Source organism: Gasterosteus aculeatus, chromosome 11 (genome assembly GCF_964276395.1).
Source record: "Gasterosteus aculeatus chromosome 11, fGasAcu3.hap1.1, whole genome shotgun sequence".
In the NCBI taxonomy this organism is placed as follows: domain Eukaryota; kingdom Metazoa; phylum Chordata; class Actinopteri; order Perciformes; family Gasterosteidae; genus Gasterosteus; species Gasterosteus aculeatus.
The window spans coordinates 3,386,545-3,410,822 of record NC_135699.1 but is presented as its reverse complement, the minus strand read 5'-3'; the positions used below and the strand labels follow the sequence as shown (position 1 = coordinate 3,410,822).

At 42.1% G+C, this 24,278-nt stretch overlaps 2 protein-coding genes across 4 annotated transcripts in view; one reads left to right on the top strand and one right to left on the bottom strand.

Moving 5' to 3' along the window:
• The window catches only part of LOC120828162 (uncharacterized), a 31,471-nt gene extending 13,942 nt beyond the window's left edge, over positions 1 to 17,529 (top strand). Inside the window, exons 1-7 of one of the 3 annotated variants that reach the window (XM_040191564.2) lie at positions 10,575 to 10,821; positions 11,000 to 11,035; positions 11,142 to 11,456; positions 11,777 to 12,070; positions 12,320 to 12,643; positions 16,437 to 16,571; positions 16,898 to 17,529. In XM_040191564.2, coding sequence (XP_040047498.2) covers positions 10,779 to 10,821; positions 11,000 to 11,035; positions 11,142 to 11,456; positions 11,777 to 12,070; positions 12,320 to 12,643; positions 16,437 to 16,571; positions 16,898 to 17,190 — 1,440 coding nt within the window. In that variant the 5' untranslated portion in view covers positions 10,575 to 10,778 and the 3' untranslated portion in view covers positions 17,191 to 17,529. Of the gene's footprint in view, positions 1 to 10,574; positions 10,822 to 10,999; positions 11,036 to 11,141; positions 11,457 to 11,776; positions 12,071 to 12,319; positions 12,644 to 16,436; positions 16,572 to 16,897 lie in introns of those variants that run through there. The other 2 variants (XM_078084409.1, XM_078084408.1) reach the window with 2 other exon arrangements.
• A 3,781-nt stretch (positions 17,530 to 21,310) lies between these two features.
• LOC120813185 (uncharacterized) lies at positions 21,311 to 23,355 on the bottom strand. The gene is made up of 5 exons (XM_078084426.1): positions 22,418 to 23,355; positions 22,098 to 22,274; positions 21,943 to 22,001; positions 21,816 to 21,866; positions 21,311 to 21,687 (listed from the first exon to the last, which is right to left on the bottom strand). Exons 1-5 carry the CDS (start codon positions 22,443 to 22,445, stop codon positions 21,622 to 21,624), a joined length of 381 nt encoding a protein of 126 aa, XP_077940552.1. The 5' UTR covers positions 22,446 to 23,355; the 3' UTR covers positions 21,311 to 21,621.
• Between the last annotated feature and the right edge of the window lie 923 nt (positions 23,356 to 24,278).

The following is a 24,278-nucleotide window of genomic DNA, read 5'->3' as shown; positions in this document are numbered from 1 at the left end:
AAAGTCACATAAAATCTAAGTAGGAAACAGGATCATCAAAATAAAAGAACACTGCTAGTGGTCATTTACAATCACCATTATAATTACTTGTAGTTACATCAGCCAGTGTTATATGACCCTTTCCACATGATGATATACAGTACTGCAGGTTCCCCTCATTTTTTTTTGTATATTGGAAGGGAATCCATATCATAAATGCATATATTGTAATGGTTTGTGTGTGGACCCAAATGCAATCACACAACCCCAGCGATCTTTGAACAGCAGGCAGAGTAACGATAAGACAAAGGGCTGGTAGGTTCACCGGGAGTCGGGCTAGCGGGTCAAACAGAGACAGGCAGCGTCGGCAACAGGAGATCCGTCTGAACAGCAGTGCTGGAGAGTCTGGCAAGAAAGCGGAAGAACAATCTGCCAAAGTGTGTGTGTGAGGCAGGAGACTAAATAGGGATTTGATTAGTGATCAAGGACACTAAATTGCCCGTAGGTGTATGAATGTGAGTGTGAATAGTTGTATGTCTCTGTGTAGCCCTGCGATTGGCTGGCGACCAGTCCAGGGTGTCCATGGATGGATGGATGGATTAGTGATCAAAGGCAGGTGTGTGAACAGGTGATGTAGTTATATCAAGAACAACATTCTGCGTTGGTGAACGACTGTGTCCCCCTGGTCTGACGCATGCGCTCACTCACACAGTGCGACCCCCAGTGGACTTTTTAGGAATAGAAGCTACTTTTATAGAAGTGCAATTTATGTCTTTCTGTAATTCTCACAATAGCAAAGTCATCCGGCACGCCACACTGGACCCCCCCCCCGGCGGTCTGAATGTGGCCCGCGGGCCTTAAGTTAAACACCTGTGTTCTAACCAATATATACATTTTAAGCTAATGTTCTGTCATGTTTTTATTGTTGTATATTGGAAAGGAATCCATATCATGAATGCATATATGATGAATGAACCGGGTCGATACATGCTGTCCAACATTAGATTATGTTAGTTTGATGGTTTGTATATCTTGTTATACAAACAAATGAGTTATATCTTATTTGAGATGTATTTTTTATAGTGCAAAACATGAGACTTCTTTTGGTAGAAGTAGAATTTTACAAAACATATAAATATTCCCACACTGTTTAACACTTGTGAACATACCACCGTTTTCGACTCAAATGGACTGTACTTGTATAGCGCTTTTCTAGTCTTCCGGCCACTCAAAGCGCTTTAACACTATACATGACATCATTCACCCATTCACACCCATTCACACACTGATGACAGGAGTAACTGCCATCAGTAACTACCATCCACACACTGTAGTCGCAGCTACAGGAGCAATGTTGGGTTAAGTGTCTTGCCCAAGGACACAACAACAAGCGGGTTAGCCGGGCCTGGGATCAAACCCACAAACCTCCAATGGGAGGACGACCGTGTTCCCCACTCACCCACAGTCGCCCCTTTGGCTGAAGTGAGCTGTTCTCCCTTAAAAGGGATTCAGGACTAACTGTTCCAGGTTTTTCTCTCCAGTAAGTGTATTTGTTGCCGCTGGTTTCCTCAGTAGCTGTCGTGGGTCCGCTGCTGCTCCTGCTGCTCCTGCTGCTCCTGCTGGTCTTGGTGGGGGTCTGTCTGGTCTGCAAGAGAAAGAGACGAGCCGAGCAGCCTATTGACCTCGTCCAAACTCAATGTAGGTGCTCACCAGGACACACGGAACATCAAGTCTGTATTCACATGGACTGGTATCATCATGATAGTCTATCTTCTTCATAATGCTGCTGAATAAGCAACGTCTGTGTTTCATGTCATCCACAAGATACACAGACAATATTTATATATAATACAAATGTTGTTGGATATAAGACTGTTTATGTTCATGTAATCTTTACAAGACCTCTTGCAGCCCTGCTTGTGTCTGATTCAGGAGATCATGTCCGGTTTTTGTCCCAAGTTAGACCCGCTGAACTGGAGTAATTTTAACTTATTTTAAATAACTTTATTGGAGTAAATACAAAACAGGGAATCACACCTATACAAACGTCGTACTAAAACACACATAACTAGATAGAACCATACACAAGTCTCACTATATATAACTCCCATAGCTGTAGTACACATTTCTCGTTTTCATGACACGCGAGACAGACGCGGTGTGCACGGAGGGGCGGGGCCGCGTGTGTGTGCGTGTGCGTGTGTGTGCGTGTGTGTCCGTGAGCTGAGAAGGGAGGAATGGGGGTGAGAGAGAACCAAGGGGGATACTGAGAAGGGACGACGGTGGGGGTGAGCGTGACAATGAGTCGAGCACCGACTAGGGCGAGCGAGAGCAGGGGTGGCGGAAGTGAGAACGTGAAATAAAACCACCGAGGAAGACGAGAAGGCCAAACAGTGTAATGCGACTACCCAACGCGGGGGGCGAGCGAGAGCGAAATTGCGGGTATTGCAACGTTAACTTGTCTGTGATACTTTGTCGGGCTTGTAGCCTCGCAGGGGGGCGCTGTCAATTTTTGCCATGATAATATGATTCATTTAATTTAATTTTGTATCGCACAATCTCGCAAATTTGCCTCAGAGGTCTTTACAGTCTGTACACATGTGACATCCTCTAAACCCTCACATCGGCACAGGAAAACTCCCCAAACAATGAAAAAGTATTTGATGGGGAGAATAAAGGGGAGAAACCTTTAGAGAGACACAGGACGATCCTCACTGGGACGGACAGACTGCGATGGACGTACAGAATAAAATATGTATAATATGTTAAATTCATTCGACAGAAATGATTCAAATTAACATATTATCTCATATGTGTACATGATCATTTCCTGTTCTTCAGCGCAGAAAAAAGACGTTCTTCCTTTAAGTTTATCTGCCGTTATATTGTTAAAAAATCCTGGTTTTGGTGATCGACTCTTCCGCCTTCTGACGTAAGACGCGCAAGTGCGATTATCCTGATGATTGACATCTGGTTCAAACTAACGAGACTGTTTGAGCGCCGATCCGCCTTCGAGGAACCGAGAAAACTTGATGTCAATCATCTTGGTAATTTGAGCTGGATAATCGTACATTTGATCGACTTAAACCAAACCACCAAACCGTACTTAAACCACGTACGAGGAACAGGGCCAAGTTGGGTCTGGATCCCAGTGGGGGTCGTTGTCGGCCCCTGGAATAGACATGAGGGTCTCCCTCCATGTTTCTGAGTTTTCAATGTTCATTTCATACATGTTCGTTTTTGAATTCTCGTTCAGAAACCCCTCATGAGACATTTTGTCCTGATGTTTGTGTTTCTGCTTGTGTTGCAGTGTCTCTCCAAGTCAACAACGATCATGAAAATAACACAAATGGGGACGATGAGGATGTGTATGAGAACGTTAATCCAGTGCACACCAAGAAACCCAAAGAGGAAGCAGGGAGAGTGGAGGAAGAGGAGTATTATGATGATGGGGTGTCAGAGATTAACAACGATGAAGGTCATTATCAGCAATTGCTTCAACCAACTGCGGACATTTATGGATAAGATGAAGATATTTATCAACTTTTGAGGTGTCTCAACTGTTGAATAATGCTGAAATGCATCAGGAGAATCAGGCTAGTTAATACTGAGAATAAGATTCTCAGTATTTTGGTGTGCCAGACAGTCACAGTTTGGGTTTGTATCCTGTTTTATTTTGTAGTTTCCTGCCTGTTGTGTCCCTGAGTTACTTCACTTCCTGCCTTGTCCTGTCATCCCTGTGATTGTCTGCCGTGTCCCAGATTGTTTCCACTTGTGTCCAATCACCTGCGCCTCCCCAGTGTATTTAATCTCTGTGTGTCTTTTGTCCCTTGTCGCGTCATGGAATGTCCTGCCTGTATGTTCTGTGTGAATACCGGGGTTGTGGCGCAGGGGTTAGAGAAGGTGTGCTAGGAAGCACAAGGTTGGTGGTTCGAGTTCCATGTTGAAGTGTCCCTGAGCAAAAAATGTAAAAAAAAGCCATGGGTTTAAAGTGTAATGTAAGTCGCTTTGGATAAAAGCGTCTGCTAAATGACCTGTAATGAATGTCATTCCTGAATGTCTACCCTGAATCTCGTGCTTGGTGTGAGGTGTGTTGGACCTCCTGCTTGCAAGCAATAGTTAGAGCCAGATATCTGCGGAAAATTGCTCATGTCATCTTTTTCTCTTCTAAATAAATGTTAACTTTTTGACTTTAAATGATCAACATGCTGCGATTCTTCTCATCAACCAACTGGGGGGGATCGGAGATCCTGACACTTTACTTGTTTTTGTTAAGAATAAAATCCTGTACGACAACGTACAGAATTTTTTCATAAAAAAATAATGAACTATAATAATAAAGTTTATTATAGGCTACATATTGTGTCGGTGGCCTGTAACTGTTGCTAATCACTGCAAGATTGGCTTTGTCCCAATTGTCTACTGGCATGTGGATCGCATTTTCTTTTAATGCACCTTTATTCAGGGCGTTACGGTAAAAAGGCTTATACAGCCCAAAAGAACCAAGCCAGCCAGCCAGGCTTCTCACCCATTTAAAGTGTGAGAACTGCATAGACTACAACTGCGAGACGCTGAGCGCCAGCTCTCCTGGGGAGAACTTTGGAGGGAACCAGCTGCTTGATAGTTAGATTAGTCTTTCACCACAATTCTCAGGTTCATACCGGTGTTACGCCATAACAACTGATGCCGAACTGCATGCTGGGTACAGCTCACAACAAGTAAGTAACTCTGTTGCTACATGAAAACACGGGTCCCTTTCTCAATAATCGTTCTTGTGTGGACTTTTGTTCCCGCGGACTCGTGAAACGTCATCAGTCGCAGCTCGAGTGCTGTTCCAATTCTAAAGTCCGCATCTGGCCGAGAGCGGTCATAATGCCCGGATGTGACTCGCCTCGCCCATTTTACCGGGCACGCATCGGAGCAGGCTCGTCTCTTCTTGTGAGAAACAAAATATCCCAGAATGCATTTCACCTCAGCAACGGCAGAGGAAAAGAAACACTACTGCAGGTCAAAGTTTATAAATACTACGATATTCAAGTCACAGAATGTAATTTTGGGACTTTTTCAGACGAGAAGTTAGTTGTTTAAGCAGCATTTCTGCGGTGGGTTTGTCAACATTCAGCCTTTGTAATAATTTGCTCTGAGGATGTCGGAGATGTGAGGTCTAGTTAACGGGACCGTCAGACTCCAGGGCCCTGTTCCTCCTACATGGTTAACTGAGTTAGGCGGATAATCTTCAGGATGAGATGACGTAGATCAGGCTTTTCGTTTCCCTGAAGCAGGTTTGTGTCGTGCGAGCACAACAAGGACTAGACTGGAGACTTAAATCAAAATAGTATGACAAAGGTTATTTGCAACAAGGGTATTCTGTCCTGCAGTTATACGTGCACGGACCTATTTCAGGCAGTTTAACAACATGAAAAAAGGAGCTTAATACAAGATGCGCTCGAATTATATAGTCTCTAAGATAATTTTTGATTGGTTATTAAGATGGACTATTCTTAGATCCCTCGGAGAGCCTCATTGGAGCACAGGGATGTCCATCCCTCTAGGCTCTCGGATCAACACGCCTCCCGTTGTTCATGAGTTCTACATATCAGGATGTTTGCAAGATGATTTGCATATGAGTGGTAGGCACAGTTCTAGGTATGGACATGTTACTCTTAGAATGGGGAACAGCTGGTTCCTGTTGAACTGCCTTTGACACAGATAGTGCTGCATCTTTTGCAACATGTTCGTGTGCTGCTGTTGTTGAAATACATGTTGTTATTGCAATCTGGCCTTTAAGCGTCCTTCACCCATTATTACTATGCATTTATAGTTCAGTGATGAACACCACACGCTGTAGCAGAACATCCACTGTCCCGCAGACCGTCTCATATACTGTCCCACGCGCTCTTTCATACTCTCTCACACACTGTCTCTCGTACTGTCTCACACACTGTCTCACACACTGTCTCTCACACACTGTCTCTCATACTCTCTCACACACTGTCTCTCACACACTGTCTCTCATACTCTCTCACACACTGTCTCTCATACTGTCTCACACACTGTCTCTCATACTGTCTCACACACTGTCTCTCATACTCTCTCACACACTGTCTCTCATACTGTGTTGTCTGTACGATGTTGCGATGCAGAGAACATCTGGAAAGCCGCTGCATGTCGTGCTCTTCGTAAAGTTCTGTTGGTTTTTTTCTCGTTTAATAAACTTCTGGATGTTCCACATTTCACCGCTTCAGTTGATCAAATGTCTGATTATGAACAATGAATATATAATGATTCTCACATGCACATTCACACACACATAATAAAACTGCTAGTTCTATATGGTCATCTACACATACATATGATACATAAGCTGATACAGTACATATATCCTATTCACTCGTATCAATTTGATTCTTTGGGCTTGTTTTCATCTACATACTCTGAAAGAATTGAGATCATTATTCTCATTGGATGATGAGCATCCATGAAGCCTCCTGCCAGCAGGCACATTTAAAGAAATATCATCTGCTTGATTAGAGTGATGAGGCACTTAAAATGAGCCGTTACATTTTCCCAACACGCATTTAACGTTAACTTGTGTGCTTGTAGCCTCGCAGGGGGGCGGTGTCAGTTTTTGCCATGATTATATGATTCATTTTATTTTATTTTGTATCGCACAATATCGCAAATTAGCCTCATGTGTCTTTACAGTCTGTACACATGTGACATCCTCTGTCCAGAAACCCTCACATCGGCACAAGAAAACTCCCCAAACAATGAAAAAGTATTTGATGGGGAGAATAAAGGGAAGAAACCTTTAGAGAGACAGAGGACGATCCTCACCGGGACGGACAGACTGCGATGGACGTACAGAATGAACAACGTAAAATATGTATAATATGTTAAATTCATCAGACAGAAATGATTCAAATTAACATATTATCTCATCACATGTGTTGATCATTTCCTGTTCGTCAGCGGAGAAAAAATACGCTCTTCCTTTAAGTTTATCTGTCTTCTGTGAAATGCTGCGCTGGTATTCACGTCTCCGTAGCGGTTATACATCAGATATAATGTCATATAATGGGTGTTCATAACTTTTAATGTGGTGTCAAAGACTGATGTTGTTCACCGGTAACGTTACGTCTGTTTGAGGACAGAGTTTATATTCATAACTTCCAATGTTTAAATTGAACTTTAACGTTGTGTCGGTATCCACAGAGTGCAGCGTGTGCATTAAAAGTAACGATTTTTAATCAAAGGACATGAGGACCGTCATCGAGACTCTAAACCGGCAGCAGGACGTTAGCTTCAAAGGGACTCTGAAGCTCTGAATTATAATAATAATAAATACAAATGTTTCTATTTATTTCATTGTTAGAAAATGTAAATCTAACTGTATCACCGTTGATTCCTGCATCATATTACATTACATTACATGTTGTTTAGCAGACGCTTTTATCCAAAGCGACTTACAATAAATGCATTACAACCATAAGCTGCTTCAACCTAATTTAATCCCTAACGATGTCGCCTATCGAACTGTAGCCTCCATGATCACTGTTTATTAGATATTAAATACTATGTCAAGTTCTAATGAGGTCAACTATCCTACAGAATGTAGCCTCATTGATCACTATATTATATACATAAAATACTATGAGGTTAATCATTATTAATGTCGACACACAGATGAGGTTCAGGTACATCAGCAAATTAATTTATAGTGATGTTTGTCCATTTAACTGTACGAGGACTACCACACTGATTATCGGCCTCTTGATGTTTGGGTAACAAGAAGACAAACGGTAGGTGTGTGTGTGTGTGTGTGTGTGTAATGTAGCCCTATCCAGTAAAATATTAACTGTTTAATTGTTGTTACTGTATCCAACCTCCTCTTACTTTATGAAACCTGTATAACGCTAATGCAGTGTGATATTCCTGATTCTTGATGTAATATAAAAATGACTGTATAACAACTCTTATTTGATCCATTGAGATATTTTGCCTAATTATTTTATGACTGACATATATTTGCTCTATACCATATAGATGACCATATATACAGTATATATATTTATTAATGGAAAGTCTGTCGACCAAAATGTGTATAGGAAGGTGTAGTTCTTCTCTCCCGAGATTACTTGAAAAGGAATGCTGATTAATTAGTGATTTGAAGAAGTAAACTAAAACTCAAACATCAAGCCATCTGGGACAAACGTTTTATTGATCCGTTATAGTTGCATGGACGGTGTTGCAACTCCACTCGCTCTGTGTCCCGCTGTGCAGCTTTAATCACAAAACTAACAGATTTAGAAACTGGAAAGAGTTAAACTACCTCCCTACATCATCATATATTTAAATATTCAAAAGTAAATATAATTTAATTCAATCTGCTGAGACCTGCAAATGTCTCGCCTTGTTTAGTTCCGTATTTAATGCTGCAGCCGTCCAAGAGAGACGTGTGAAATGCATTTGAGGAGGAACCAGTGTTTTCTTTAATCGGGTAAGAGAGAAGGATGTGGTTTAGTTTCTGATGTTTGTTCTGCTAAAACATGCATTCCTCTTTTCTTCTATGCAATACTCACAAGATGTGTAAGTGAGCAGCAAACCACAACATCTCTCTGTATCTGTACCAAATCTCCCTCAATTTATCTAGAAGCAGTTATGAAGTTGTTTTTTTAATGCATGTAGCGTAAGTATCTGTTGCTCAGACCAAGTGTTGTTTGACATGTCGGCACATACAGCACTAAACTGGTGTACGGAGAACACATGAGGGAAGACTTTGTCATCACATATCATCTGCTAATAATAAACATATCTTTGTCTGACTTGTTTGTCCTGATTGGTGTGCAGTGTGCAGTGTTTTTATTGTTGGAAGTGTCATTGTTGCCCCCGGTCAATCACTACTGGTATAAATTATTTGGATGTGTTTTTATAAAGTTATTGTTTTAATAAAAGTGATATTGCACTGTACACGCAGAAGCCTCTGCCTGTCTATGATCTACCTTGTATGGGGTTTTTGGCCAGTAAGATAATTGAGTTCAGGGTCTCTCCCCTCAAAGAGAGTGGCGTTGTCACGTCTGGATATTATTATTAAGTATTTTAAGTGTCCATTTGGTCACATATATTTTACTGGTGTACTATTTTGGAGTACTCTTGTTGTACTTATACTCTATTGAAGACTCATTCAATTACTTACTTTTTAGATTCAAAGTAATTGAGTGTATTGTTAAAGGTTGATAAGATAGGACTTAATTTATCCACAAGCTCAGCACTATAAAGTAATGACAAATAGTTCTACCTTTACCAGATGGAAGCAGGAACATGACGCGTCCATGAAAGACAAAGCACAACTCTTTAAGGACGTAACCACTCACATCTGAAATTAGGTCCAGGAAATGTTAAATATGATCAGAATCCTAACGCAGGGGGTAGAGCGGGTGCACTCTGAAGCACAAGGTTGGAGGTTCGAGTCCCGGCTGCCCCATGTCTCAAGTCGAAGTGTCCCTGAGCAAGACACCTAACCCCTAAATGCTCCCTGGGCAAAAATGCAAAGCCATGGGTTTAAATTGTAATGTAAGTCGCTTTGGATAAAAGCGTCAGCTAAATGACCTGTAATGTAATGTAATGTAATGTAATGCAATATCTGTCACGGTTTGGATTTGTTTCCTGTTTTATTTTGTAGTTTCCTGCCTCTTGTGTCCCTGGGTTAACTTCACTTCCTGCCTGGTCCTGTCTTCCCCTGTGATTGTCTGCCGTGTCTCTGATTGTTTCCACCTGTGTCCAATCACCTGCACCTTCCCAGTGTATTTAAGCCCTGTGTGTCTTTTGTCCCATGTCGCGTTATTAAATGTATGAATGTTCAACCGTGAACGCTTTACCTGTTCCCTGCCTGCGTTCTTTCTCCTCTGGTGTTTTTTGGGGTTTAATAAAGTAGTTTTTGTTGTCTGCGTTTGGCTCCTGCCTTTGTCTGCCCCGTTCCTGACAATATCGTTTGAAATTGTCCAACAATGTAACGCCAGAGAAGTCCCTGCGCACAAATTCTTTTTTTTAAAAGCTCAGAATAATACGGACCTAGTGGCTGTTTCATCACTTCACATCTTAATCTGAATATAAACCCGCAGGGTAATTCAGTAACAATCTATTTTTGTGTTTGGAAATTCCCTCTAACTGGTTTTTGCTGAATTTGTCAAAGATGTATCAAAGATATTAATTCCTGTGTAGCAGTTTGTGCATATCTACAAAAATAATATATGCAAAAACAAAAAAAAGCATACGCTTTTAGCATTTCAGATTCCTTGCTGCTTGAATATTCCAATTCTTAACGGATCGATCCCTTCAATGACTTCGTCGGCTTTTCATTGAGGACTACTTTAATGCACGTACGCAGGATCGCGCTCATCTGGGAAAGCTGCATGTTGAAGAGATGTTAATGAGAAACTCTGATCATAGCTTTCTCTGTAGCAGGTCAGTGGGCACAATATGGCAATCTAGCCAGTTAAAAACAAGCCCCCTTTGTGGAACTAAAAACTCCACATGCAGGACCTCACACACCCACTAATCTGTCACCGTGTTACAACCCTCTGTTTGACTTCCCTGTAAGAGGCAGTCAGCTATAGATGTGTGGCCTTGGTACATATAGAATATGTTGCATTGTATGGTTTTGAGCTTTTTTTCTGCCCCAAGTGACCGAAATGGCGGTAATAAAGAGGAAGGACTGAGCAGTGAGGCGTTATTTTGCACATCGCGGTTTTGACTTCAGTTTTCTGTCGTCTGCTCTGTCACTAAGGAACGTTTCAGCCATGGAGTTCATCCAACAGAGAAACCTTCACTATTGGGTCATTGGTAAGACTTATTCTCAAAGTTAATGAAAATTAAAAAAAATATTTGTTTTAATGAAAACCGCAGTTTAACTATTTTTATGAATTATGAAGTGAATCCGAAACACAACAAGGCAAACTTGTATTCCTGCACCTTTCAGCTTGCTGAATGTAATGAGACAAATTGTCTTTTGTCTCTACAGTGTATTTTCTCTTGTCCATAACTTCATCTGCTGCAGGTCAGTTAGTTCAACGCTGGGATGAATAAAATGTGATACTTTTCAGTTAATGTTCTTTGTAAATAACTCAACTTGTTTGTTATGTTGTGTCTTATGTTTCCGATAGATGCTCAGATCAGATTAGTTGGGACTGGGTCTACTCGTTGCTCTGGAAGGGTGGAAATCTATTACAACCGTGCTTGGGGAACAGTGTGTGATGACATCTGGGGCTTAAAGCATGCTGATGTAGTGTGCAGACAGTTGGACTGTGGTACGGCACTGAGTGCTCCTGAGAAGGCCCACTTTGGTGAAGGAACCGGATCAATCTGGCTCGATGATGTGAGCTGTTCAGGAACTGAAAGGGATCTAACGGAGTGTAAGCACAGAGGATTTGGAACACACAACTGTAAACACAGTGAGGACGCCGGCGTTGTCTGTTCAGGTGATCAATTCTAACAGCTCTGGTCGTTGTGCTTTGTGATGAGCCTTTTGGGAGCAGCACCAAGTAAAGTGCTGGTAACCACAACCTGCAGCATGCTATTAGGTTTGATGTGTGAAATGCTGCTTATGAACTATATAACAACATTTTATCATTTTTTAATTGAAATATTTTCTATGTTATATTTTCATGGAAATCAATGATATTTTCAAATCAAGCAATTAAAAGTATTTCCTGAAATGGTTAACTTTCATTTTCATGAAATTATACGTCACCTCAAAGTCCATTTATTCCTCCTTCTAACATTGTGTTATTGTTTTCAGTCAGCCTCCCAAAGCCCAACATCTCCATGAGTCCTGTTGGTGAGGTCACATGGGGTCAGGACGCCTCCATCACTTGTTCCATCTCAACTCAGCATTTAGGTGGAATATTCACTCTGCAGCAGACCTCAGGCTCATTCAATAAGACCAAAGCATCAAGTACCAACTCTGCTACCTTCAACATCTTGCAAGTGGACTTCGGAGGTGAAGGATCGTACCAGTGTCAGTATCAGACGAGGGTTTCAGGTCAAGACTTCACCTCCCCCTTAAGTGACTCTGTCAGACTCTCTGTTACTGGTAAGAAACATTGATGAATAAATAGAATAATGTGACAAAACAAATAAAAAAGGTTTCATAAAGCAGTTATTGTCAATTTTAAATTAGGTTTACAGTATAATTGCACTTTCGGTAAGTTATTAATAACTTGAAAGAAATGCAATAGTCCTTCTTCTGTTTTCTTGTCCGTAAGTTAACATGTAATGAATCTCTTTATTTAAACCGAGGATAATGAATAATGCTGAAATCTGTTGTCCCTTTTGTACTCAGTGCCGCTGCAGCAGCCCAGCATCTCCCTGACGTCTCCTAACAAAGGGCTGGTTTGGGGCCCTGAAGGTGCACAGGTCACCAGGGGTTACAGCTTTGTCTTCACCTGCTCCATTTCCTCCCATTATCCCGGAGGTGTTTTCTCTCTCGTGTCCTCCGGCTCCGGCCTCAACGACACCAAACCAGCAGTCAACCACTCAGCCTCCTTTGACTTCCTGTCGGCCGAGTATGAGCACCTGGGGAACTACATGTGTGTGTACGAAGTCACACTGTCAGCACGGAGATTCACGTCCAACAAGACAGCCACGATTACTGTCATCATCAAAAGTGAGTGACGAATTTAGAGTAAACTAAGTACTAAGTAGCTGAAGGTATGTGGGGATTTTACCAATGATAGTTTTGTAAAAAAACTAATAGTGAATTAATCCACTGAGTATGTGATGGCAAATAGACTAGAAAGTGACGTTTGTCTGGCATTACACCAAATAACAAATCAGAGTTCTGATCTACAGGAGGTTTCGACAGGGCGAGCAGTTTGTGCTTAGTGTCCATTGAAAATAGTGTTGCACGGTGTACCGGTACTAGAAAGGTACCGCGGTACTGATGTGCGAGCAAAACAAGGACTAGACTGGAGACTTTACTCAAAGCAACATGACAAAGTTGATTTGCAACAAGGGTATTCTGTCCTGCATTATACGTGCACGGACCTATTCCAGCCAGTTTAACAACATGACAAAAGGAGCTTAATACAAGATGCGCTCGAATTATCAAGTCTCTAAGAGCATTTTTGATTGGTTATTAAGATGGAGTATTCTTAGATCCCTCGGAGAGCCTCATTGGAGCACAGGGATGTCCATCCCTCTAGGCTCTCGGATCAACTCGCCTCCCGTTGTTCATGAGTTCTACATATCAGGACGTTTGCAAGATGATTTGCATATGAGTGGTAGGCACAGTTCTAGGTATGGACATGTTACTCTTAGAATGGGGAACAGCTGGTTCCTGTTGAACTGCCTTTGACACAGATAGTGCTGCATCTTTTGCAACATGTTCGTGTGCTGCTGTTGTGACTTGAAATACATGTTGTTATTGCAATCTGGCCTTTAAGCGTCCTTCATGTTAGGGTTAGTGGTGGTGTTCGGACCCCAAAACAGACACGGAGGAGGAGCAGGTAGCAGGAAAGCGAACAGTTTATTGACTGCGTAGACAGTTGCAGGCTGGAGCGGCAGGGTGCAGGCTGGCTGGAGGATCCACGGCGAGGCGAGGATAAACAGCCGAGCGAGGAGGCATACGGAACTTCAAGAACTAAGGAATAATCTGGCGCCGGCTTGCTGAGCGGACCAGATTCTTGTAGTGGGGATGATTAGAATAGAGTGCAGGTGTGCCTCATCCGCTGCAGGGAACCAGCCACGCCCCCTGGCGCTCACAGCATCTGCAAAGGGAAACCGAAGGAGAGGAGGAGAGACAAAAACAACAACACACTACACAAATCCACACACTTCACCCATTATTACTCTGCATTTATAGTTCAAGTGTAATTTCATTCTAGCGTAAGCGTGCATGTTTATATTTTAATACTCAACAGTATCCTTACGTTGAAAACAATATGGTTTTGGAATGTTTTTGTACTGGTACTTTAAAAAAAGCACGCAATCAGAGCGCGCTCCCTGTCAGGCTGCCTGCACGCATTTACTGCGCAGCTCTCACACATGCAACAGGCAGCCGTCACTCACAGCGAGTTATCAGGGGAGACGTGCCCTCATGTAGCAGACTGCTCCCCCATAGACAGCCGAACACGAGTAGCTTTAGCCTAGATTAGCTCGGGTGACCAGACGTCCCCATTTACCCGAACGCACTTTTTAGGTCTCAAAAAGAGGAAATGTCCGGGTAAAAGAGGACGTCTGCTTTGTCTTGTTGTCGCAAGGCTGCGATTGGTCTGCTAACTACATTCTTTACGTCTCACATTTCCGTTTTCATAGCACAATACCGCCATTATTAAAGCGAAGAATGTTTACGAGAGAATGGATCAGATTGAAGAGCTTTTGTCGGAAGAAATCCGTAAATGTGACCGCTTATACAACCCGTCATTGGCGGACTATAAGGACGCGTGGATGGCCTCCGATTCATGGAGGGAGATCTCCACTAACGTTGGTTTGCCGGTCGAGAGTTGCACAAAGTTGTGGAGGAAAATTACGGGACAAATGTGTCCGCGATGAAAAGCAGCAGTGGCGATGCACGGGGCAATAAAGTCTATGATAAATAAATAAACTAACCAACGACTTCCACACACAAAGTCGGGACTCTCTTGGACCTAGAGAGTCACGTCTTTGTGTGTGGAAGCCTAGAGTCTAGGCTCTCGGATCAACACGCCTCCCTTTGTTCATGAGTTCTACATGTCAGGATGTTTGCAAGATGTTTGCAAGATGATTTGCATATGAGTGGTAGGCACAGTTCTAGGTATGGACATGTTACTCTTAGAATGGGGAACAGGTGGTTCTTGTTGAACTGCCTTTGACCCAGATAGTGCTGCATCTTTTGCAACATGTTCGTGTGCTGCTGTTGTGACTTGACATACATGTTGTTAGTGCAATTCGGCCTTTAAGCGTCCTTCACCCATTATTACTATGCATTTATAGTTCAAGTTTAATTTCGTTCTAGCGTAAGCGTGAGTGTTTATATTTTAATACTCAACAGTACCCTTACGTTGAAAACAATACGGTTTTGACATTTTTTAGTACCGGTACTTTAAAAAAAGCACGCAATCAGAGCGCACTCACTGTTCGCTCCCTGTCAGGCTGCCTGCACGCATTTACTGCGCAGCTCTCACACGTCCAACAGGCAGCCGTCACTCACAGCGAGTTATCAGGGGAGACGTGCCCTCATGTAGCAGACTGCTCCCCCATAGACAGCCGAACACGAGTAGCTTTAGCCTAGCTTAGCTCGGGTGACCAAACGTCCTCTTTTACCCAGACGCACTTTTTAGGTCTCAAAAAGAGGAAATTTCCGGGTAAAAGAGGACGTCTGCTTTTTCTTGTGTTGCACTTGCTTGATGTTTGACTGTGTTTGGAAAATTGTTGACTTGTTTGTCATTAACAAAGTAAGCGAAAAGGTTTTGCTAAGTTTAGCCGCTAGCAAGACATCTCATTAGCAATGTTAGCTTATTATAACACGCTTGGACATTGATGCTAATATTGATGCAAGTGCTTTTGCGTTGGCTTCTTTGTAATGTTGTGAGCTACAGAATGAGATGTTGTCGGGTGTGAAGCTACGGCCGGAGGGGGTGTAAGTTACGCTACGTGCAGAGAATCAGGTTACCGATGCGTTGTTTACTGTCGGCGAGGTTGGAGATGAACCAACGCAGATTTTTTTTAGCGTAACAAGTTGGATGTGTGGCGTGAGTGTGTGAAAACATGCAACCACGTGTGTCACACGGGGAAACCGTGAGTTGGCAGCCCTGTAGCTTTGTTGGCTAGCTTGACAACTGTCCTCTAACAGTCAAACATCAAGCAAGTGCAACACAAGACAAAGCAAGACTGCAAATAAGTTCCTGAATAGTCCAGCAGAAATATATACATGCAAAATAACCTACAATTATAAAACCTACACTCATGTGAGCCTATATGACCATGAGGTCAGAATACACACAAAATTGTACCAAATAATACACACTTGATGCAATGAGCCTGAGGGTGGATGTTCACCTAATTATTTTTATTTTTAGTTAAGGAAATATGAAAGTGAGAATATCAAACTATGCAAGTAAATTAAGCATTGTTTATCCCACAGACAGTCAAACCGATGCCAGGTAAAAAAGGAAACCTTACAGATTTTTTATTGATGACTATCAGTACCGTAATATTTTGGCTGGTAGTAGAAGTAGAAAGTTAGTTTTAGAATTTTACTAAACATCTAAAAATTTTCCCACACTGTTTAACACGTGAACAAACCACCGTTGTTATTCGACTCAATTCCCCGTTTGTATGTTCTGTCCATTTGGCTGTGTGAGCTGTTCTCTCTGGTGTCTCTTTCACCATGACCTCCTGCTTCCATGTTTTTCCTGCTCGGATGAAAGACTTATTCCACCTGAAAAAGGGATTCAGGACTAACTGTTTTTCTCTCCTAGTGTCTTTGTTGCCGCTGGTTTCCTCAGTAGCTGTCGTGGGTCCGCTGCTGCTCCTGCTGGTCTTGGTGGGGGTCTGTCTGGTCTGCAAGAGAAAGAGACGAGCTGAGCAGCCTATTGACCTCGTCCAAACTCAATGTAGGTGCTCACCAGGACACACGGAACATCAAGTCCGTATTCACATGGACTGGTATTATCAGGGAATGTCATGATAGTCTGTATTTCATGTCATCCACAAGATACAGGGACTACATTTATATATAATACAAATTTGGGTTAGGATATAGGACTGTTTATGTTCATGTAATATTTTTAGATTACCCAATTAGCACCAGTTAGTGTGTGTAGGGCCGAACCTGTTCGTAATGTTCATACATTGTTTGTTTTTCAATTCTTGTCCAGAATCCCTTCTGATATTCATGAGACATTCTGTCCTGATGTTTGTGTTTCTGCTTGTGTTGCAGTGTCTCTCCGGGTCAACAACGATTATGAAAATAACACGAATGGGGACGATGAGGATGTGTATGAAAACGTTGATCCAGTGCACACCAAGAAACCCAAAGAGGAAGCAGAGAGAGTGGAAGAGGAGTATTATGATGATGGGGTGTCAGAGATTAACAACGATGAAGATCATGATTCTGACGAGGATGAAGAAACCAGTGATAATGAAGATGATTATGAAAATGTCACCCAGCGATTGGTTGAAGCAGCTGTGGACATTTATGGAGGAGATGAGGATATTTATCAAAACTTTTGAGGTGTCTGAACTGTTGAATGGTGCTGAAATGCCTCAGGAGAATCTGGCTAGTACATTTTGATGTGCAAGAAAGAACCTGCATTAGCCAATTATTCTAATGTTAATTAATTGTTTTTTGCTTGGCCATTTTTCTTGGGACCATTTTGCCTTTGGAGACCCTAACAGGATATTTTTTCTTTCTTCAGTCTGATTTTGTATAAATTCATTTATCCTCATTCCAGCTGCATGTATCCAAATCGTCACAAAAATATTTTTCGCACAACAGCAGCTCAAAGCCGGCAAAGGACCACATGTTAACACCCTATTTAGATGCTTGGAGATTAAAGCCACATATCAGAATCGTAGATGTAATTTGTCTTACCATACAGGGAAAAGCAAAGCTGAGAAAATAACGATGCAGCTGTTGTTGGTCTGCGAGTGAGCCAGTTGACAAATTGAGCATTGGCATGAAGCAGTTTCACAGAGCTGACCCCGAGACAGCCACAGATATATATGACGCCAGCTCCTTGTAAGATTAGCACGCTTGCTTCACACACATGCAGACATACTCTGGGAAATAATAGCGCTCGGACATAATCCGCCGTAGAGGCAGCGAAGAAGCCACGTAACCAGAAACAGGCAGAAGAAAGCAAGTCCTGCGCCTCTTCTTCCTCCAATGCCTCCTTCCGCTCCTCGGCCTCGTCTCGGATGGGATTTGTCCAGAGTATCGACCTTCCCCCCTCACCAGGGGCCTCATTTATAAAACCTTGCGTAGGAATTGTGCCAGAAGTGGCGTACGGACGAAACGTAGGACGTGCGTACGCACAGAAATATTCTGACTTATAAAACCGTGCGCACGCACGTCCTACGCAGTTTTCCCTTAATAAATCACAATCACTTCTAAATGCAGCGCAGCTTTTGCGGCTTCGTGTCACGCCCACAGCTGCCCATATTTAGTCTGTGGAACGCCCACAAATTAATATTGATTGCGAAATCATGACAAACACGAACTGAAGAAACGTAACTTCACTCAGTGTGAAGTCGAAATGATCATTGGCGAGGTGGAAAGGAGAAGTAAAATGCTTTTTGGAGGGCACAGTATGGACATCACTAATGCCAAAAAGGCACCACAGCAACGCTGCAGCCTCCTAACCTCGGACCGGCCGAAATAAAGAAAAAATGGTCTGACATCAAAGTGGATGCAAAAAAGCGTTTAGCGCGCCATCGCCAAGGTGTGTCTGCCAGAGGTGAGGAAAGGGGACACCGGACCTGTCCCCTCTTGATGAGAGACTGGCGGCAATGATTGGGTATCGGGGACAGGTCCTGGGCCAACACAGCCATCGGCGTCAGGGGGGTCGAGGCACGTTTGGAAGCTGTGCCACATCATGTAGCACAGCACACGCCAGCACGATTTTGCACACCTTATCAGGAGTAAACAACATCCTCCCTCCAGTGCAGTCGAGGCAGCGCCATCTGCCCTTAAACAGGCCGATGGTGCGCTGCACTACAGCGCCAATCCTTCCATGTGCCACGTCTTCTAAGAGCGCAAGATCAGCCATCAGCGTCATTACGCATTGTGACGGCATCATGGCATTTTATTACCGTCCATTTGATTGCTTCTGACAAGCTACCGCTGTGTTTTGAGGATGAATTGCATAACATGCCGATATTATTGCAGAACATATTTCACTTTTCTTTTTGAAAATGGGTTAATTTGTATTTCTATTGGTTTTACGCTGCAGATCGATCAAACGGGTGTTTGTGTTGTTTATGAGAGGTTCTCATTTCGTTTTTGTGCGTACGCATGGGCCCGAGCTTGCGTGAAGGACCGCACATTTTTCCGTCAAGTTTGCTTTTTATAAATACCAATTATTGCGTAGAGAGCAGCGTACGCCTTCTTTTGTGCGTACGCAACATTTATAAATGAGGCCCCTGATCTGGCGGGTCTTTCTTGTTCCCTCATGAATAACGGCCAGCTGCGTATCCACGCCCCTGTGGCCAAGCGGCCAATCGGTGAGGAGCAGGAGGTGCCTGTTGTCCTATTATCAAGGACAAGACTGGGGAGGAACAGAGAGACTAATGCACTCATGACAAACATATCTGAACATTTTCTAATTAAAAAATATGAATGTGATGGCCACACACAAACACACTTCCACTTCAAGACTGTCTATACTGAGTTAAGTGAAGAGAATATTTTATAATTGTTTACAATATGTATGAACTGTTGAATAAAATAAATAGGGCTGTCAACATAAACACGTTAATCTATGAGATTAATGTGGCTGAGATTATTCCAACAAAATATTTTAGCCTAGTTAACGTTTGTTTGTTTGCCTTGCGGAAGTTGACTACGGAAACAAAACGGCCGCTGACTGTAGTCAGTTAAATCAAAATGAAGAGAGCGTTTAGCATTGCCTAATAAGCCTGATTTATGCCTTTAATTTAAACGCAGGTAGGCTCAAGCAAGTCAAAACTGTTGCAAATATCCATTTTTCTATTCCTCTATCCTGTCACAGGAGGTAAAGGTTAAGACCCAAAAGCTTGACCACAGGAGACAATATCAGGTGTACAACTTTTATTTCAACCCCTGAGAGGGCTGGAAAGTGTGGAGCCCCTGGTCCGACACAGGAGGGCAGACAGCTTGATCACGGGCCTGTTTCAGAAAGGAGGTTAAGTGAAAACTCTGAGTATGTTAACCCTGAAATGAGGGAAACTCTGAGTTTTCTGTTTCAGAATGGGAGGTATGTTAAACCTGAGAAAGCAGAGTAAGTCAAGCCTGTTTCAGAAAGAGAGGTAACTTATACTCAGTCAGTTACCATGGCAACTTACTCTGTGAACCTAACCTGGTCGGGAGCAGGTTTTCTTCGGGAAACCCAGAGTTTATTTCGTCTCCTCCCCTTTTTTAAAGAGGAAGTGGTATTTAATCACCTCATTCATTCTTTCGGTATTCATTCATTGCGCACATTTCAGTCACGCAGAGCGCATCAAATCAAGTGAATGAAATGGCATGTCCTTTTATGGACGATCCTGTGGATGAAGAGGCTGCATTAATCCGTAGGGAGTTGCATTTACGTCGGGAGAGGATTTTGAGACCCAGAGTGGATTTTTTGTCATATCCATATTCATTTTTATTTGAGCGGTACCGTTTTTCTTTACAGTCAATAAGATACATCCATAATCTCATCCATCCTTACATCAGAAACATCAGCCATCGCGGCCGTGCTCTAACATCCGAGCAGATGCTTTTGCGTTGCATTACGTTTGGAAGTAAACTAATAATAGAATTCCTTTTAGGATTTCCGAATGTGGTTGGATGCATTGATGGCACACATATTCCCATCATTGCACCTTCCGAAAATGAAGCGGACTATGTCAACAGGAGGTCCATCCACAGTATTAATGTGCAGGTACACTGAAAGCCTACTGTTTCTAATGGTCAAAGACTACATCACAATACTATAACATGTCTCATTCTTTGCATTGTCAAGATCATATGTGATGCTGCACATCTCATTACAAATGTGGAGGCCAAGTGGCCCGGTTCTGTTCATGACTCACGAATGTATCGTGAGTCAATGCTGAGCAACAGACTGGAAACTGGTAAGTAAATGCATGTATTTCAATGTATGCACTACACACTTACTGGGGAACTTCTATGCAGCTCTAAAGCAATGTGAACTTTCTTACAGGAGAGATTGATGGCTTTCTGCTGGGAGATAGGGGTTACCCATGCCGACCAACACTAATTACCCCTTACCCAGAACCTGAACCAGGCCCCCAGCGCCGCTTCAATGTGGCACACTGCAGGACGAGAGCCCGGGTGGAGATGACCATAGGCCTGTTGAAAGCACGTTTCCAGTGCCTACGTCACCTCAGGGTAACCCCTGAAAGGGCCTGCGACATTATTGTGGCATGTGTTGTTCTCCATAATATTGCCATAATTAGAGGGGAGCAACACCCTGCCCTACAAATACAAGACCCAGAGGAAGACACCATCAACCCGGCAGATTTCCAGGAGGGAAGGGTAGTCCGGGATATGATATGCCGAAATGTCTTCACAGATTAATACACATTATATCCACCACCACAACCAACCAACCACAAAATAAAATAAAAATGAATAAACACAAAATCACAGCAATTTATATGGTGTTCTTTATTTCCTAAACATAAAAAAAAAAAAAAGAATTTAATATATTTTCAATACTTAGAATTCACCTGTGACCATGCACTCACCTCTAGCTTTAGTTTCAGAATCTCAATTTCCAGATCTGCCTTTTGGATCTGGCGGTCCAAGTATACAAGTTCTTTGCTGTTTTTTTCTATCTTTTTAATAAGAAGTCTATATAACTCCTTAACTGGCAACTGAAAATACAGTAGATTACAGTTACATCATGTAGTTCTAAAATTCTACAATATTAAACTGTGGCATTTACTGAAAAAAAAAAATCACTGAACTGTGTTCATCTGTGCACCAGAAGTTGATGGACCATTCTCTTGCTGTTCTTCCACACTCTGGGGAGAGATAAAAATACCTGTTTATACTTAGATTTAAACTTAGATTCTATAGGCTACTCCACATAAAAAAGGTGAAGAAATGTGAATGTGTAGATTGTTTGATAGACACATAATATTAACATTACCTCTGTAGGCATCTCTGTGGCAGCAGAAACTGTTTCTTCATCCCCATCATCCTGTGAAGATGAGCATTTAAGTACACATTATAACACTATTTGTAATAATTTCTGGTGTATTGAGTAGGCTACTTACAACTGCCTGTGGTTCTGTTGGGACAGGAGGCTCCAAAAGACTAATTTTACCATCAGAATCTGTTGGGACCAACGAAAAACCCACCCCAAAGTAAAATAAATGGAAATATCACAAATAGCCTATATAAAAACACAACACATAGGTAGACCTCTTACATTTTATGAAGGCACTAAAATCTTCTGGAGTGACTGGCTCTGATGAAGTCCCTCCAGGAATTCCCTCAGCCATTGGCCTTCCAGCATTCAGGCTCAGGGCCATCTCCTCTGCATTTGTCAGAGGTGGTGGTGCAGGTCCTCCCCCCGTTTTGCGAGCCTCTGCCTTCTTTCTGTTGGCTGAGTAGTCAAATGAGAATGAACATTTAGACCCATGTCAAAAATGCTGCTGCACTGCTAGACACTGGATGCTATTTAGTTATTTATATGTCAAATGTTTGTAAAGTCAGGTAGACTACAACCATGATATGTTCAAGCCTTACCTGATTGAATTATGTTTTTATATTTCATTTTCAGCTGCTGCCATGTTCTTTTAATGCCTGCAGGATTGCACCTACATGAAAATTAAAATTAGGTTGAATAACACACTGTTCTTCCAGTTTCACTTCTGATATTATAACAGTTGGGCAAGTCACTTATATTACTAACTACAACTGGCTTCTTCAACAGTGTAATTAGATTAATGTAATAATGACTATCTCTAGAAAGTATTGGTCTACTTATTACTAATTACTTTCTAAATCCCATATCAACCTCAACCACTTGAACAATACAAGGAGAGACAAGAAACTGCACTTTTAATGCTTTCAAATAAACATTATACAATTGCATGAATTATTCTTGAAAAAATATATCTTTTAAAATTTGATGTTAAATCCACTATTGTTTTATACAGAATTGCTTTATAGTTTATGCAGCATTTAATGCAATTACATCAGATTTTACTTTAAATTACAGAATTAAATTACAGTTTTTAGATTACATAGAAATTAATTACATACAACACTGTATAACAGTAATTCAAATGTAAACTTACGCATTGACTCGAGCAGCTATTTTCTCCCAAGCTAACTCTCTGTCCTTCGCCGCTGCAGCCGTGTTGCTTTTTTTTTAAAATATATGTTCGTACTCTCCATATGCTTGCATAAGCACATCCAGTTCTGCTGGTGAAAAATATGAAGACCTCTTTTTGTCTGGCGCTGTTGCCATGGTGACTCGTAATATCTGCGCTCCATTGATAATGGCTTTTTATAGTTGTGGTGCACGCGCTTAACTCAGAGTAGGTCAACTCAGAGTTGATTGAACTAACTCATTTCAGCTGTTCTGTAACCGAAAACTCAGAGTTTCCCATCTCAGGGTAAGTCAACTCAGAGTTCAAGTTTTAACTCAGAGTTGGTTGAACCTCCTTATTGAAACAGGCCCCAGGTGCTGGACTCTGGGAGAGGAAAGCAAGTTCGTCCACGAGCAGGCAACAAGCAATTTACTGAATGGTGGTGAAGCCCACCGAGGCAGAATACGGATATAGGCTGACAACACAGGTCTGCAGGACCAAGGTTGATATACTGCTGGTGGTAACGAGCCAGATTGTCTGTGCACCAATCAGGGGTGTGGCCATGGGAGGTTCTGGAGGCAGGACCGACAAAACAAACAACGAGCACATGGCACAACAAAACAAACGGGAACACAGACACATGAGGAGAGGAGATTGAGGGCCAGTAAAATGTACATTAGTAACTGTTAAGAATCCAAGCAGAAAAGCACACCAAGCAGTCGTAGTCGTACAGAAAGGAAAGCCCTGTGTGGCAACAGATTGATTTTGAATTTATAGGATGAGTTAAATATAATTGTGTTGTAATGACTAGAGTGTATCGCATATTAGATTATAAATGATGTATAATACATATAATAATAATAATACATAATTGAAGAAGCTTAGGTTAAAAGTGTAATCATTGAATGTTTTGTAATATTGATGTGGTCAGAGACTGGTTAGGTGAGATAAGGATTTCATGTTCGGACACCAGATGAAGCCACTTAGGTTGGTAAAATGTGAATGGACAAGCAGCACATGACAACCTGGGAGGAGTTTTGTTTGAATATGCAGCCTGTGGTAGAAATTTGTGGATTTAGCCCTTGTGAGAAATCTAAAATATCTTGAGCTTGCTTTGTGATAAAGTATTTATTACTAACTAGAATATAGAAACATAATATAAAGAATACAGAATCATCAGCACAAGCCGTAAGCACAGCCAGAAGTCAAATGACTACAATTCAGCTGAAAAGGGACAGATGTTACTTCCCCCAAAAGGAGCAGGAAGATCTGACAAAGTTGAAGAGGAGAAC

Excerpts from the sequence above, each read along its gene's own strand:
- LOC120813185 (XM_078084426.1), bottom strand. The coding sequence starts at position 22,445 with ATGAAATATAAAAACATAATTCAATCAG. Across the intron at positions 22,275-22,417 it reads TAAAAACATAATTCAATCAG|CCAACAGAAAGAAGGCAGAG; the intron begins GTAAGGCTTGAA and ends TTGACTACTCAG. Across the intron at positions 21,867-21,942 it reads CAACAGAACCACAGGCAGTT|GATGATGGGGATGAAGAAAC; the intron begins GTAAGTAGCCTA and ends TCATCTTCACAG.